The 15,989-nt window shown below is 28.6% G+C and overlaps 1 protein-coding gene across 2 annotated transcripts; it reads right to left on the bottom strand.

Moving 5' to 3' along the window:
- Positions 1-1,218: 1,218 nt before the first annotated feature.
- On the bottom strand, positions 1,219-7,512 carry LOC112707781 (plasma membrane ATPase 4). Of its 2 annotated transcripts, none has more exons than XM_072201754.1 (16): positions 7,212-7,512; positions 5,738-5,857; positions 5,408-5,644; positions 4,519-5,280; positions 4,316-4,438; positions 4,133-4,237; positions 3,893-4,037; positions 3,634-3,798; positions 3,151-3,389; positions 3,014-3,046; positions 2,838-2,919; positions 2,583-2,743; positions 2,237-2,410; positions 1,950-2,132; positions 1,695-1,868; positions 1,219-1,603 (listed from the first exon to the last, which is right to left on the bottom strand). In XM_072201754.1, exons 1-16 carry the CDS (start codon positions 7,257-7,259, stop codon positions 1,568-1,570), a joined length of 2,787 nt encoding a protein of 928 aa, XP_072057855.1. In that variant the 5' UTR covers positions 7,260-7,512; the 3' UTR covers positions 1,219-1,567. The 2 variants fall into 2 exon arrangements, with proteins under 2 accessions (XP_072057855.1, XP_025615516.1); XM_025759731.3 differs by having other exon boundaries at positions 1,687-1,868.
- Between the last annotated feature and the right edge of the window lie 8,477 nt (positions 7,513-15,989).

Below are 15,989 nucleotides of genomic sequence, written 5' to 3' on the forward strand. Positions count from 1 at the left end.
TTTATCATTATTGAGATCGATGATATCTAATCCATGATAGTTAGCAAAATTTGAATATTGTAAATTTGGACTAAAACATATCGGACGTTGATTCGATGGATTAAAAGAGCCACAAATATCGATTGAGACAATGAGACATACCTTAATAATAATGTTTGTTGGGTGTGTTGTAACAGAAGCTAGATACGTTGCAACAGAAACAGAATTTCTTGTAACGGTGTCTAGGTTCATTGCAATGGTGGTAAGATGCGCTGTAACAATAGGATTAAAGATTTTGTTATGGATTATGAAGATTTTGTGAGTTTGAACGTTGAAATGTATTTAATAATATAAAGTTTTGATTTGGATTTTGAGAATTTGAACATTAAAATTATTGAGTATTTAAATTTTGAAAATTTTTTGTAAATAATTAAAAAAAGAATTGGACTGATTTGGATCCTTTTTTGAAAAAAAAGTAGAGTAGATAGAAAAATTTGTTAAAAAAAATCGTAAAAGATTAGAAGTTACAATAATAAAAGTTGTATAAGTAGTATTTATAGAGTAGATGAGTATAAAAATGGTAACATTGTAATGATAACATTTAAATATAATTATTGTAAAAAAATCTCATACTTTTAATTTTTTTTTTAAATAACTTATCACATGACAAATTATAATTAGTTACTCTAAATCCCTCTAAAGCTGAGATTCATTATTCTCGATCCACGTGCAATGACTCTTTTTTCTTAGTTTCTACTTTTTAATCGGAAAAAGTATAGGTAGATAATAAAAATACTAAATAATACGAATAATAGATATTTCATATGTTTATTTTATTAAGTATAGATAGTTATTTTAATATTAAGATTTAGGTAAATAATTTAAAGATATAGTTTATTTTTATTTGATTAATAGTAGTTTATGTTATTCAAAAAAGTTATTGGCCTAACGTTACCAGGTCCTCAGCTTTTATCAGAAAAAAAAGGAAATAGGGCCTTTAATTCTTTGCCGTTGGAGATGGTCTTAAGTTGTCAAAATAACGTTTTAGATAGTTAATCCTAGACCCTAAACCCCAAATTCAGAAACAAAGCCTAAAGTGATAAAGTGACAAACAAACATGTAATAACCAACTAATTAAGTAAAAGATAGTTATATTTTAATTTGTTAAGTGTTAGAAGGTTCAGGTTGAGAAGAAGAGAGTAAAGATTGATTTCAAGTATAAAGAAGAAGCAACATTAATGAAGATCCAAAAAGTATTGAGCTTTAATATGAACTTATGAGATGAACGTTCTTAACAAAAGAAAAAGCAACCCTATCAACGATATTATTTGGTACCTAAAGAGAATAGCATCTCCTCCTGCTGCTATCATAAACATGGGGTGGTGAGATAGGGGAGTGTAACCATTCAATTTTTTTTTTTTTCACAAAATAAAGGACCGAAATGAAATCTAAAGATGGATTAACTTAGGTCTTTCATCATCATATTATGTTGTCTCCTTGGACAAAAGAACTGACAAGGTTTCTTCCTCAAACAGTGTAATGCTGCTGGATTGTGTCAATGTCAAGTCCCTTCAGCTTCACAACTGACTCAACATGACCCTTTAGAGTGTGAAGCTCCCTCAGCCTGTTAATCAATTCAAACAAAATCTCTAATTTAGTATATTTTCATAGGGTATACAAGTGTAGTGAACTAAAGTGAAAGGTTACCTTGCAACCTCAGCACGTCTTTTTGCTTGCTCAGCAATCTCTGAAAGTTCCCTGTAGCTATTCTTGTCATTGAAAAGATTGGTTGTTTCTGGTGGCTGAAGACCATGAAGAGTTCTCTGTGCAGCAGCCCATTGTGCCTCTCTCTCTTCTTTGCCATAGTCTTTCTTTGTGGTGAATGCAGTCTATTTTAATTGAACAAGTTTAGTTAAGAATGTTGAGGTTTATGGATAGATATATAATCACAAAGAAGGAACTAAACTTACCTTGTTCTCCAAAAGATTATCCCAGGCCTTGCCACTAAGAGCATAGCGGATTGCGAATTTAAGCAAATCAAGAGGCACATAAGTCACTAAACTGTAGAGCCAGATTACACCAGCCCAACCCCATCCCATTCCCTTGATTCTTGCAAAGCTCCAGTTAGCATATACTGCAAGAGCAGTTGCCACCTTCCAATTACAGAAAAAATTTCAGTTACAACAGAAAAAACCAAGCCAACACATATCTTTACATATTAGGTTGCTGAGAGGAGAACAAAGAGAATTAAGATTACCAGCTGAGCAATCATGAAAGCACCCAATAGAAGAAGACCAGGTCTTTCAACATAGGACCAACTGCGTGACCTAGTGACGAAAATCAGTGCCTGGCTAATAATACTGACTTGTAGGTAAAGGGCTGCCATCATTTCTGCAGGGCTGTGTCTCAGAGACCTTACACCAAACTTGTCCTGCAACAACAGAAAGATAGTGTTCATAACTGTCACAATTTCCACTAGTAGGTGATATCATGTGAACTTTTCATAGATGAATCTAATGTATAAATTTATAATAGAGCTCATCCCTGCTAGTTTCTACCTACAACCAAATGTACCAAAAGAAACGTGAAATTAAATTGATTACCGAGAAGAAGTCAGTGTCCTTCATAAGCCAGAAAAATACTACTGTCATTAGTGCCAGGTAACTTCCAAGCACAATACCAGTAGCAAATATCTCCTTCAGTTTCCAGCTATCAGGTTGTGGGGATGGTTTCACTCTATCCTTGGATATTGTCATAATGGTACCTAAAGGAATAATGGTGAAGGGAAATTAAGTTGAAAAATCACACAACAGTCCAAGCAAACTACATGGAAGTCATTCAGCACAATATTATCTTACCATCATTAAGTATGGCAATGATCAATACCATAAAGGGTGCAAAATCAAACTTCCAAATCAATGCAATAAACATGAAACCAAACTGCAAAATAAAAAGTAGATCAAATAAAATTATATGAACTATTTAATTAGGTATGTAAAAAAAAAAATTTTGTTCGCCTATTTGCTACACTTACCACAATACGAATGGTGATTGACACTGCATATATCTGCCATAAACAAAAATGAAAAATTTTACAATGTTAGAACACTAGAATATCAAAAAAGAAAAAGAAGAGTGAAGCGATTAAATTCTGTATGCAAGGAAACTAACGGTATAGTTCTTCATCCTTTGGAAAATTGCCCTGCTGGTGAGGACTGCACTAATAATGACACTAAGACCAGGTTCAGTGAGGACAATATCAGAAGCACTTCTAGCAGCATCTGTAGCATCAGCAACAGCAATTCCAATATCTGCTCTCTTTAATGCAGGGGCGTCGTTGACACCATCACCTGTCATTCCACATATATGCTTCCTGTCTTGCAGCCTCTTAACAATTTCATATTTGTGTTCTACAATGTCACAGGAGAAAACGAAAGAAAGGGTTAAAATGTCGGCTAGTGTGCAATTTGCAACATAGTTATAGTATTGTTGTAAGTTGCAGTCCATTTTGTTTTAGTACCAAAACAAAATGGATGATGCTACCATCAGTATTATTATTTACCAGGCTATTTTGTTGGTAACTATTTTAAACATTTGACACAAGACAATATCCATATATATATATATATATATATATATATATATTATCCCTACCGGGAAACACTCCAGCAAATCCATCAGCTTTCTCAATCAACTCATCAACTGGAAGAGCTGAAACTGCAGCATCCTTGCTTTGACCAAGCAATGAGGATGAAGGGTACATGTTTGTTCCCATGCCAAGCCTTCTTCCAGTTTCCTTGGCAATAGCAAGCTGATCACCTGGAGAAAAATAAACCCACAAGAAAATTTCTAAGCAACATGATTCGAGTTAATGGTATGAAAAAAAAAAGAAAAATAACACCACAAATCTTACCAGTAATCATTTTTACATTAACACCAAGGTTCAGGGCTCTTGTGATGGTTTCAGCGCTATCATGCCTGGGAGGATCAAACAGTGGTAGCAGCGCAACAAATTGCCATGGTGCACCAGGAGCATCTTTTGATTTCTCAGGTACTTCCTGTTATATAAAGATATTCAAGCAGCAATTATGAATAGAAACTCCTTCAACCAAGTTGTAAACTATAAATGTTAATATCCTTTTTTTTGTCAAACCTGTCTAGCAACTCCCAAAGATCGGAGCCCACGCTCGGCAAACTTATCAATAATTGCATGAGCCTTTCTCCTCACATCCTCTTTGCAGTTGCAGAGGTTCAATATCTAAACCGGGAGAAAAGAACATTGATAAGTCCCCTGCACAAACATAATGAGCTGGTGCCAATAGCAGAATATTTTTACCTGCTCAGGAGCACCTTTGCTGGATCTATGCCAATTTCCATCAGAATCAATGTAAGTTAGAGCAGTCCTCTTGTCTACAGGATTGAAAGGGAAAAAATGGACCTCCCTGATTCCAGCTCTTGCCTGCAAAATTTACATTAAGATATAGAAATTCTTATCTTTAATTTGTTATATTGAAAACATCAATTTGGGAATATATTTACCTCCTTTGGATCAGCAAGCATACCAACAATTGCGGCATCAATAGCATCTTGATTCTCAGTCCTAGAAGCCCTTGCAGCAAGAAGGATAACATGATCCTTCTCAACACCCTTTGCAAAAACCTCAATAAGGTTTTTATCAACAGTCAGCTTGTTGAGTGTGAGAGTCCCAGTTTTGTCACTGCAGAGAACATCCATACCCGCCATTTCCTCGATAGCTGTCATTCTCTTTGTGATTGCACCTTGCTGGGAAAGCCTGTGAGAACCAATAGCCATAGTGACAGACAACACAGTTGGCATGGCAATAGGGATCCCTCCAATCAAGAGAACCAACAGGTTGTCAATCCCATCCCTGTACTTTCTGTGCTGAATTGGATACATGACTATGAGCTCAATGGCTATCCCAACAGCAATTGAGCAAATGCAGAAGTTACCAATGGCTGTAAGAACTTTCTGAAAGTGACCAACTTGATTGGTGCTGTCAACAAGATGAGCTGCTTTACCAAAGAAGGTGTGGACACCAGTGGCAATCACAACTGCTTCAATCTCACCCTTCTTAACAGTTGACCCGGAAAACACTTCATCATGAGGATTCTTTGTCACCGGAAGAGATTCTCCGGTTAAAGCAGACTGATCAACACTCAGAGCATCACCCTCCAGAAGACGCGCATCGGCCGGGATGATATCTCCCAATTTGATGCTGATTATGTCTCCTGGGACCAAAATAGCAGCATCTTGTTCAGTCCATTTGCCATCTCTTAGAACCTACAATTTGTGCCAACGGAAAATGATCAAACATTAACAACATATAACAAATTTTCAGAAATGTTAAGTCTAGTTTAATTATTATGATGATATAACAAAAGAAAACAATGAATTAATTGAAGTAGACCTTGGTTTTGGGGGCTAAACCAGCCATGAGTGCAGCAGCTGCATTACCAGCATTGTTTTCCTCAATGAAACTGATTGTAGAGTTAATGAACAAGAGAGCAATGATACCAACAAAATCCTGCCAATCCGGTGGCCTTCCACCACCATTTGCAAGAGCAATGGCCATAATGGCAGCAGCTTCCATCACCCATGATAATGGATTCCACATAAAACCCAAGAACTTAAGAAACTTGCTTTCCTGCTCTCATCAACCAACACAACAAATGTTAATTACATTGCAAAATTTCCAACAAGACATATATAACAAATTTTTCTGGATAAAAGACAAGACCTTTTTCTCTTCCAATTTGTTTGGTCCAAAGACTTGAAGCCTGCTGGCTCCTTCGTCCTGTGATAAACCTTCTCTGGAACATTTCAGCTGCTCAAACACTTCGTCTACTGGAATATGTTCCTGGGAGGGGACAAGGTTTTAAGCCTTTGTTATTTTTCCAAATTCATTAACATCAATCAACAAACTTTATCTTATTCATTTTCTACTCTTTATGTCATATATATTTCACTCAGTGCTTCTCAAGATTTTGGTTCATCTCTGAACTCTGGGACATGTCATTTAACTGTTTTAGGCACCAAGAACATGGGAAGAAAATTTTATAAAAAATAATGTTTGTATTCTTTTTATGTAAATATATATATACATATAGTACAAAAAACAAATTTTTTATTTTCTTTTATTTCTTATCAAATTTTTGTTAATATAAAAAATGAAATGTGTACGGATTATTGCATATAATATTACTAAAAAATTTAAGAGCACAAAACTTGGCTTTACAATATCCGACCAAAAATAAAGAATAAAAATGGCTTTATAATATACAAGATAGATACAAAATGGACTCTGAGACTATGAATAAGAAAATAATTTTATTGACCGAATAAAAATAATGATTTAATGATTTATTTTCCTCTTTTGAAGATTAAACAATTTGGTAACCATTTTTACTTATTTAAAATAAAGCCTATTATACTACAAGTAATTAAGTAAATAAAAAATAAATGTAACACTTATTATTATTGATGAAAATAAGATTAAGATTACTTAATACAAGATTATTCATACTTTATTTTAATTTTAACATAGAATATCATATGTAACTTTTTTTTGTGTGTGTGAACATATGAAAATTTCTCTTAATGAATTCTATTTTATAATTTTATAGAGAAATAAATAATAAAAGTAATAAAATCTGTACCAAAAATTTATATTAACAACGAACAGTACTACTAGCAACATGGAAGCATCCCAAAGACCCAAACTCAATAATTAAAAGAAAGAAAAATGAATTGAAACGTTAATTTCAAAATGGCTGAATCAGTGTAAGTGGCGTGTGATAGAGGCGCGTGAAAGAAAGAGACAAACAAAGAAAGCATAGCATGCAAAGATGGAGGGAAAAAAATAAAGTCGGTATTAGTTTCCTTGTGAATCTTAAACTGCAGATTTCACGTACTCCACCCGAGAAAAACCGTTATGCTATGCATCATTGCAACTTTGAGGCACTTGAACAATAATTTAGTTTTTTTTTTTAAAAAAAAAGAAGAAGAAGAAGAACTAAACGTTGATTCGCTTCAAGCTAATAAGAAAAAGCTTAATTGTTATCTTGAAAGAACAAAAATGAAGCTGAATCAAGTAGATTTCCGAAAAAACGAAGTTCGTAAATGGTAGTTAAACTTAAAATCTAGCTAGGTAGCTGTTTCAATTCAATTTCCATGGTTGCATGTGAAAAAAAGAAAGAAAGAAAGAGAGCTACCAGATCGACGTTCTCGTTCTTGATCTCCTCAAGGCTGATTCCGCCCATGTTGGAGCACTAATGGCGACGACGACCACCGCAACTCCGGAAGAAGAAGACAACGACGACCAAAGATTACAAATAGAGAGTATTAATATAATTAGGTTTTCAAGATCAGAGGGTAACAACTTACTATAAAGTCATAGAAGAAGAAGAGTTATTGGTTGTGAAAACATGGAAGAAAGGTTGCAGCAGCGATGGAGCTATATATATATATATTCTCATTTTCATTTTTATTTTTATTTTATCTTTATTTGTTCTTATTTTTTATGAGCCAATATTTTATATATATATATTTAATTTTATTTTTATAGTTTATAATTTTTTAATCAATCAATCATTAATAAATTTTTTTTATCTTTTTACATTATTTTTTTACAATTTTATTATTTTTGCTTATTATTTATGTGCTTTTTGTATTTTATTATGGTACTTATTATGTACTTATTCTCTCATTGTAGTGGTTAGTGGGTTCCACAACGGAACACTTTTTTTTTGCGCTCCCACTGTTCAGTAACTGTAACTGTAACTTTGTCTTGTTACTGCCACGCGTGCTTTTTTATTTTATTCTTAATAATTTAATATAAATAATTAAATATTTTTTGTTACTGGATTCAGCTGCTGCCTTGTGCAATTATGCTGCCGTGAGAATATTAAAGAGACAAGTAGGCCATATTTTCCTTTACCTTCTTTCTTAAATAATGGTAGTTGTTAACTATAATGTAATATAAATACGGGATATTATATAAATTTAAAATTTTTATAAGATATAAAATATAATATATATAAAATATAAAGTCTTTTTTTAATAAATTATAATAATATTTTAATATTTTATTGATATTAATTTTTTAATTATATAAAATATTTAAAATATTTTTTATTTTAATAATTAATAATATATATTATTTCTAAACTTGTTTCAAAAATACATATTAAAAATAAAATTGGACATACTGATAATGATATTTAGATATGTTTAAGTATGTCTAAAAAAAATTTATTTTTTATTAAAACATAATTAAACACAAAAAAACATGTGTATGAAACGAGTATCAATGAGTGTCATGTCTCATAGGAAAATGTACATGCTTTATAAGTTATTAATATTTGGACTAAATTTTAGTCTCTTAAACCATTTCAAATTTTATATTTTTTTTGTTTTATAATAATAATTATCATTGTAGAATAATTAAGCTTTTGTGAGAATATAAACTCAGTTATGATTATACTTTAATATTTTTATTTGGATTTTGATTATAAATAAACTTGATTTAATTATATTATTTTTCAAGTATGATTATCAATCCGAATATATTTGATCATATTGTTTATGAAATTTGATTATAAATATGACTACGATAATATTATGTATTTCTAATTAATAGATATCTAATTAGTGGCTCATTTCTAATGTTGTATCAAATTTGTATAAAAAAAAAATTTATATGACATAAAAACTTTTTAAATAAGAGTTATATGCTAATTTGAAAACTACACATATCTTCAACAATCAACAATAACTAGTGTATTTTATTTTTTTAAATAATTGTACAAATACAAAAACTCTCTCTCCAAAGTTACACCTAATTATTGGTTCTTACTAGAGGTGTTAGTTCTCAACTTTTAAATAGGATATTATATTCGTTATTATCTAATAATCAGTAATATAATTAGTATTTTCCTTTTTGCCGTGTTAGTGCAATTTTGATACCTAATCTTTTTTTTTTTTTTTGGGTGGACTTGCTTTTTTACCTATTAGGCATTTTTGTTAAATAGTACCTGGCAACCATATCAAAAGGTAAATTCTATTTGACCCAACTGAACCAAGTTGTTTTTTTCATTATTATTTAAATATATGAATCAACTTGTTCTTAAACATACAACTATTTTTTGAGTTGAAGTTATATATGTTTGATCTTTATGAAAATATTATATAGTATCGAATTAATAATGCTCGAGAGACAATAAAAAAAAATTAGTTCAAACGGTCTAAAATTGTTTAATTTAACATTCATTAATTATTGTTAGAATAATCATGTAATTTTAGATATAATAAATATATAATTACAAATATTATATTATATCAAGTAACTTTAGATATTATCTCTCTAATCGAATAATTCCATTGTCGTGATTTTAATTTTTCTTTTCTTTCATTTATATATTTCTTTTGCGTCAAAATATTCCCTTTTAGCCAAAAATGAAAAGAAAAAACAATACATAAATTGTTTATTTTGGCAGTGTAACATTTTATTTTCAACATTAAAAGAATGATTTAGGGTATTAAATTATATATTATATTTTGCCGAGTTTCTATTTAGCCCGTCATAGATTTAAATATTTATGACAAGTTCATATTCTACAGAATTATATTATTGTTGAAACAGCGAAGACAATTCAAAAGTCATTGGAGTTTAACAATTGAGCTGTTGATATTATCATGCATGTAGTGAATAAATTAAAGAAATAAACTAATAATAAGCAAAAAGTGATTTAAGTAGAATATAATTACTTTCAAAGTACAAGTGAATCTTGACATAGTTTCATATATATATGTGTGTGAAATTAATTGATAGATTATATACTAAAATATAAAATATATATTAAAAATAAATATTAAATAACATATGTACTTTAAAACTGAATTGTTAAAGCATGAGTTTGATTCTTCTTTTGCCATTGAAGCAAATAAATAACAAACTTCTCCTTTACCTCTTTGAATCTTTGTGTTTTTATAAGATCGATCTTTACCAAGCATATTACCGTTTTACAAATGTTCGAATATCAAATTAAGAATGATGTAATTATGATCGAATTATAATTATCAAATTCGGAAAAAAAAATGTTAACTAATTATTAGTTAACAATTTTGCTTTTCTATTTTCTATGGAAGAGAGGAAAAAGAGAGAGCAACGTGTTAGATTTAGGGTTATTTTATATCATTTATTTTAGGCTTTCTTTGTTTTTTTTTAAGAGGCTATTTGATATTCTTCGTTACATTCTTTCCACAACCCACCAACTCCAGCAAACAAGGAGAGATTCTTTTGGGTTATGGCAATGTTTTCTTAACCTTCATCATTCCAAAGAGTATGTAATTGAGTTAATGCCAAGTGTTTAACTACTTTAGCAAAATAAAATTTAGAATTTTAAGTTGCAAGAGCAATGTTATATGACCAGTTGTTGGTAGTTTTTGGTGGAGAGATAAAAATAGAAATACTGAGACGGAGAGTAGAGATAGAAATAAATTTTAGTATTTTATTTGATGTAAAGTAGGAGACAGAAATTGAAATAAGAATGAAATTCTAATTAATTTGTATAAAGGATAAAATTGAAATTAATTAATTGAAATAAATATATTTTAGGTATAAAATATTATTAAAGTTTCAGTCTCTATTTCTAAAAATTTTAGTTCACTGTGTCCTCACTTTTTGGAGATACTGAAATACTAAAATTTTGGAACAGAGACAGAAATTTTAGTACCAATTTCTGAACCAACAAACATGATCCTGAGTCTCAGTCTCCCAGTATCTATTTCAATACCTCAAAACAAACGTTAGTAAATATTATATTTTTTGCTGTACTTATATTTACAGAAATTTTACATACAAAAAACATATAATTTGCACCTATATTATTAGAATTTTGTACGCATATATAAATTAATACCGTTTGCATCCATATTTTTTTTAGAATTTATACACAGAAATTAGTAAAATTTATTTGTTAAAGATAATTTAGTATTTATGCTAGTCAAATAATAATAAAAAAATATTAAAATTACTGCCCCAAAAAGTTTTCTAAAAAAATATGCTTTCAAAAAATTATATATATTTTTAAGAATATTATATCCAAAAATATTAAGCTACTTTGATGGACAAATACTTTTTTTTTCAAATAATTGCTAATTACATATTTATTGTAATAATTTGTTTGAAAATAAAAAGTATATTGCTTTGCTCATTTAACTTTCTTTTCTAAAATTTGAAATTATATATTTAAATAAGCTCTAGACTATTTTTAGGTGTACCTTTTAAATTATCAGAAAATATAAAATTTAATAACCAGTAACTTTTAAAAATAGTAACTATCCCAATTGAAGTTAACTCCTTTTCTTTTTTTGGTGGAAATTGCAGTTAATTTTATAATTTAAGAAAAGTTGTAAGAGTACAAAAGTTGTACTACATAATTCCCAGAGAAAAATCTTTAAATAAAAAATATGGAGGTTTTGGGGGCATAAAACCGTGGCACGGAGAAGAGAACTAATTCCACACCCAAATTTACATAAAGATTAATTTTGAATTAGAAATAAAAAATATAAAAACAAATTATTTAATTAGTAACAACTGGATGGGTCACTATTCACATGAAAAATATATAGTTTCATTATTAAAAACGTTTAAAACAGATGCAGTTTGATGAACAAGTAGTAGAAGATCTTAATGGAACAAATTTATTATTATTATTATTATTATTATTATTATTATTATTATTATTATTATTATTATTATTATTATTATTTACGTGAACATAATTCATATTCTTTCAGGTAGTATACATAATAATTCTATCATAATTCATTATTGGAGTCTAAATTAAAGTTTGTAGTTGTATGGTTTGGTATACCCAAATAAAAAACGGCAAAAAAAAAAAAGGGTGTATGGGAAAAAAAAATAAATTGTGAACATGAAGCTTTCATTTCCCATGGACTATTTTTGGTATTTTTTTTCAAAAACTTAATTTATCTTTCTATTCTACATGGAAAGATAACACAAGCATTTATGCTTTGAAAGATAAAGATGTGGTACTTGTGATGAGGAAGTTTTTTTTTTATTCTTAAATTACAAATTTAGTAATTAATATCAAGTATTAGTTATTTTATGAAATTATTTTAATAAATTAATTTAAAAAGGAATTGTATTATTATCTAGAATGCAGAATTATTCAAAGTACAAGGACATAATTATTAATTTAAAATTAAAAATAATATTTTGGTCTTTTTATAAGATAAAATTCTATACTTTTTTTTTAAAATAATGCATCTTTATACTTGGAAGGACTCAGACCTTTCAAAAAAAACATACATACCTTTTGGAATTTTAATGTACTAAACTTTATTTTATTACTTTTTTATTTTTCAAAATAATCTGAAAATACCAAAGAGCGAAAGAATACATAAAAACTATATAAAGCAAATAAAAAATGTCAAACAATGATTGGTTGAGATTTAATAAAATGGGGGAACAAAAATTATATGGTAAGATAGTTTTCAATTGAATAACGATTTTGAAGGTGTCACCAAATATATTGTATATATTCTACAAATTGGTCCATGGATTTTGGTACCCTTAAATTACCCCCACAAAGTTCCTTCGGCCTTCACTTTATGATCCACTAAATCAAATATGCAATGGACTCAAATGCCTTGAGAGTATAAAGTTGAACTGAAAAAAATAAATAAAGAAAGAGAAAAAAAAAACAAAAGGGTTGAGAAAGAAAGGTAGAGATAAGAGATGCCATTAGAATAATTATCATTGCTGCCTAAAAGTTGATGGGGAGCTATATATAGCATTTGTTCAATTCTATAGGCACAATAAACAAAAATTTGTGTTTTTTGTCCATGGATTATTATCACCAAGAATAGTAAAGATTCTTATTAATAAAACCTCGTATAAACTCTTAAATGGAGCTCAGTACCGCGGCGGATTAGTCCTTGACCTGTCGGGTTGGGAGATACCGTGAAAAACAAAAAAAAACCTCGTATAAACTAATTTGAGTTGATTGATTTGTCAGTTCATTTGCCTATTTAAATAAATATCGAGAATTTAAATTTTATTTTGTACATGCAATAATTTATTGACTAACAACAAACCCTTAAATAAAATTTAGATCCGTAACGAATTAAAAGATACCGTAAAAAAAAACTCATATAAGGGCATGTATAGGAATTGGAAGTTGGAACTATATGTCCACTTTCTAAAATTTATATTTGTCGTTTTTTAATTAAAAAAAAATAGGTAAATTACTTACTACTTAGATAACAGCTTATTAATTATATTGTCATTCTTATTTTGATAATATTATTTTTTTTATATATAAATTGATGCAAATATATTACGTAAAAAAATTATGTGTAATCATATGTGAAGTGATATTATAAAAAATAGAAAAAATAATATTATTTTTCTATTAATTAGAATATATATTTTTTCATATTTTATATAAAAAGGCATGGTCCAATTTAACATCTCATAACAAAATTTAACTAATAGTAAAAATTAAGAAGTATAATTAAATTATGCAAAATCTTAATATAAGATGAAAATCGTTGCTGGCAGGTTGGATGAGGAAGAATATAAGATATCAAATAGAATAAAGAACAGGCAAAGTTTTAGACAAGTGCTTCTATTTGAGGCACTAAAGAACATCACCTTATAGAGAATTAGAGATCACCACATAGTTTCTTTGTTGTTTGTGTGAATTTCAAGCACATAACAAAACCAAATCACATGTGTTGAAACTAAAGTCCATCCTCAAATCTTTATTTGTATATTGAGTTGCTTTTATTCTCTTTTATTGTGAGATGAAATTTAAAATGACAGTAGTAGATTTTCACATCTTATCTAATAATAAAAGTAACGAATTAAATTGGTATATATATATATATATATATATATATATATATATATATATATATATATATATATATATATATATATATATATATATATATATAATTATGTTACATATACAAGAAAAAAAATTAACTACTAAATTAGTTATTTATATAAAATATATGTTAAAATACAAAATATATAATACAAATAAATTAAACAACATATATATCTATCCACAATACATAATAACTAATAATTTAGTATCTAATTTTTGTGTTTAGTTTTTTAGTTCTAAAAGTACTTATTTTAAAAAAAATGTGATAAAAAAACTTTTTATTATGAAAGAAGTCATTTTTTTTTACTTTTCTATAAGCACTTAAATAGTTTTTTAAAAAATTATAATTTAATTTTAAAAATTACACCAAATATTAATATTATTATTTTTCATAAGTCAAAAACTCAAAAAAATAACTTTTAAAAACGAATAATTTGTTTCCCTTCAAAATTTTCTCCTTTGAGATAACTTGGAATTACTTCTCCACAAACATCAATTGTGATGGGAATGGAAGGAACTTCTCTCAACCAACCAATACCATCTTCAAAGTCTAAAAAGTGAAAATTCTGTTCTTGCCCCTACCCTTTCTACAACCGGGAGAGGTGCCATCTATTTTAGTATAAGTATGTTATCATTCAAAGTAGAATAAAGTCCCAACATTTTGTTTATTATTTAAATTTTTGCTTCAACTGTTGCCTATGCCTATAATATTTTTAGGATTCTTCTATAAATCAATGGCACATTTTAACTTCTTATAAATAATAAGTTAATTAAAAAGAAGCTGAGCATGAACATCATTAGTGCACTAATGTGATGTTTTTTTTTCTGGTGTCTAATGTAATGTTTACTTAATACACAATAGTGATGTGTCAAATATTCGCTTTTTTTTTATCTCATTAAGAAAATGCAAATAACTTTTTTAATTTAATTTTGATATATTATCATTATAAAATAATTTTATATGTGCATTTAATTAGGTTGTATTTATTTACAGGCACAAGATATTGAGACATTGTGTTTGACAGATACGATATTAACAGAGACATTTTGTCCAAAGATACCGAATGAGTGTATTTTGTGTCCATCTAGGACACAAAGACACTAATAAAAAATACAACTTATTTTTATTTTTTCTTTCATTATTCTTGTTAATTTTTCATAATTATATTTTTTATTATTATATTTTTCTTTCTAAATTTTTTGAATGAAAAGAAATGAGAATAAATTGAATTTTTATAATTTGTTTTAATTTATCACCAAACAAAATACAAAAACACTAAATTTTATGTCTCTATCATTTGTATTTTGTTTTCAGTGTTTTATCTTGTCTTATTCTCATAACCAAACACAGTCTTATGTAACGTCACATGAGCAAAAATAGTTGTCTTTTACGTTGACCGTGTACGACTATATAAAGCATTTTATTATTTTATACTTTCAGTATATCAAAATTAATCTCTAACTTTTCTTTTTATAAATATTTTTTCCTATTTTTGGTTAGACTAGCTAATTGAAGTTGATTAGGATAATGATATGAACGTGAATGCTGAATGTAAAGATTTCTCACATGATTGGTGTGTAGGACTTGTCCCTAGAAAACTCAAAAGACCAAAAGAGAAAAAAGACTAGCACGAGACAAATATTAAAGTTTATATTTTATTTAAAATTTTGATGGTGCATTTTTTAGGTAGCATCACCAACAACACCAAGTGTTTGATTCTTGAAAGTTGCTGATATCTCTAGAGTTAGTGTTGATGTTGAATGATATGACTCCAAGAATCTAGAGAGAGGGCTTTGTTTGGTTTCCCATGTGAGATTGTCACAGGTTGTATCAGAGGTAGGAAGTTACATAACAATAATAATGGGAGATAGAGGACCATTAAGCTTGTGAATGAAGATATCCCTTTCTGTTATCCTCTAAGAATCTTATTGGTTTGGTGGTGAAGGAGATAGAGTCATAAGGAGCATAATTTCTATCACAATCCACTAGACCCTCAAATCCCACTAACATTAGACAAAGAAATATTTGCTACAACATATTTTTGCCTTTCCATCATTGAATAAGTA

Source organism: Arachis hypogaea, chromosome 8 (genome assembly GCF_003086295.3).
Source record: "Arachis hypogaea cultivar Tifrunner chromosome 8, arahy.Tifrunner.gnm2.J5K5, whole genome shotgun sequence".
NCBI classification, from domain to species: Eukaryota; Viridiplantae; Streptophyta; class Magnoliopsida; order Fabales; family Fabaceae; genus Arachis; species Arachis hypogaea.

Coding starts and splice junctions, on each gene's coding strand:
- LOC112707781 (XM_025759731.3), bottom strand. CDS start 7,259: ATGGGCGGAATCAGCCTTGAGGAGATCAAGAACGAGAACGTCGATCTG. Junction 4,038..4,132: donor CTTTGGGAGTTGCTAGACAG/GTTTGACAAAAA, acceptor TTTATATAACAG/GAAGTACCTGAGAAATCAAA. Junction 1,869..1,949: donor ATAATCTTTTGGAGAACAAG/GTAAGTTTAGTT, acceptor CAATTAAAATAG/ACTGCATTCACCACAAAGAA.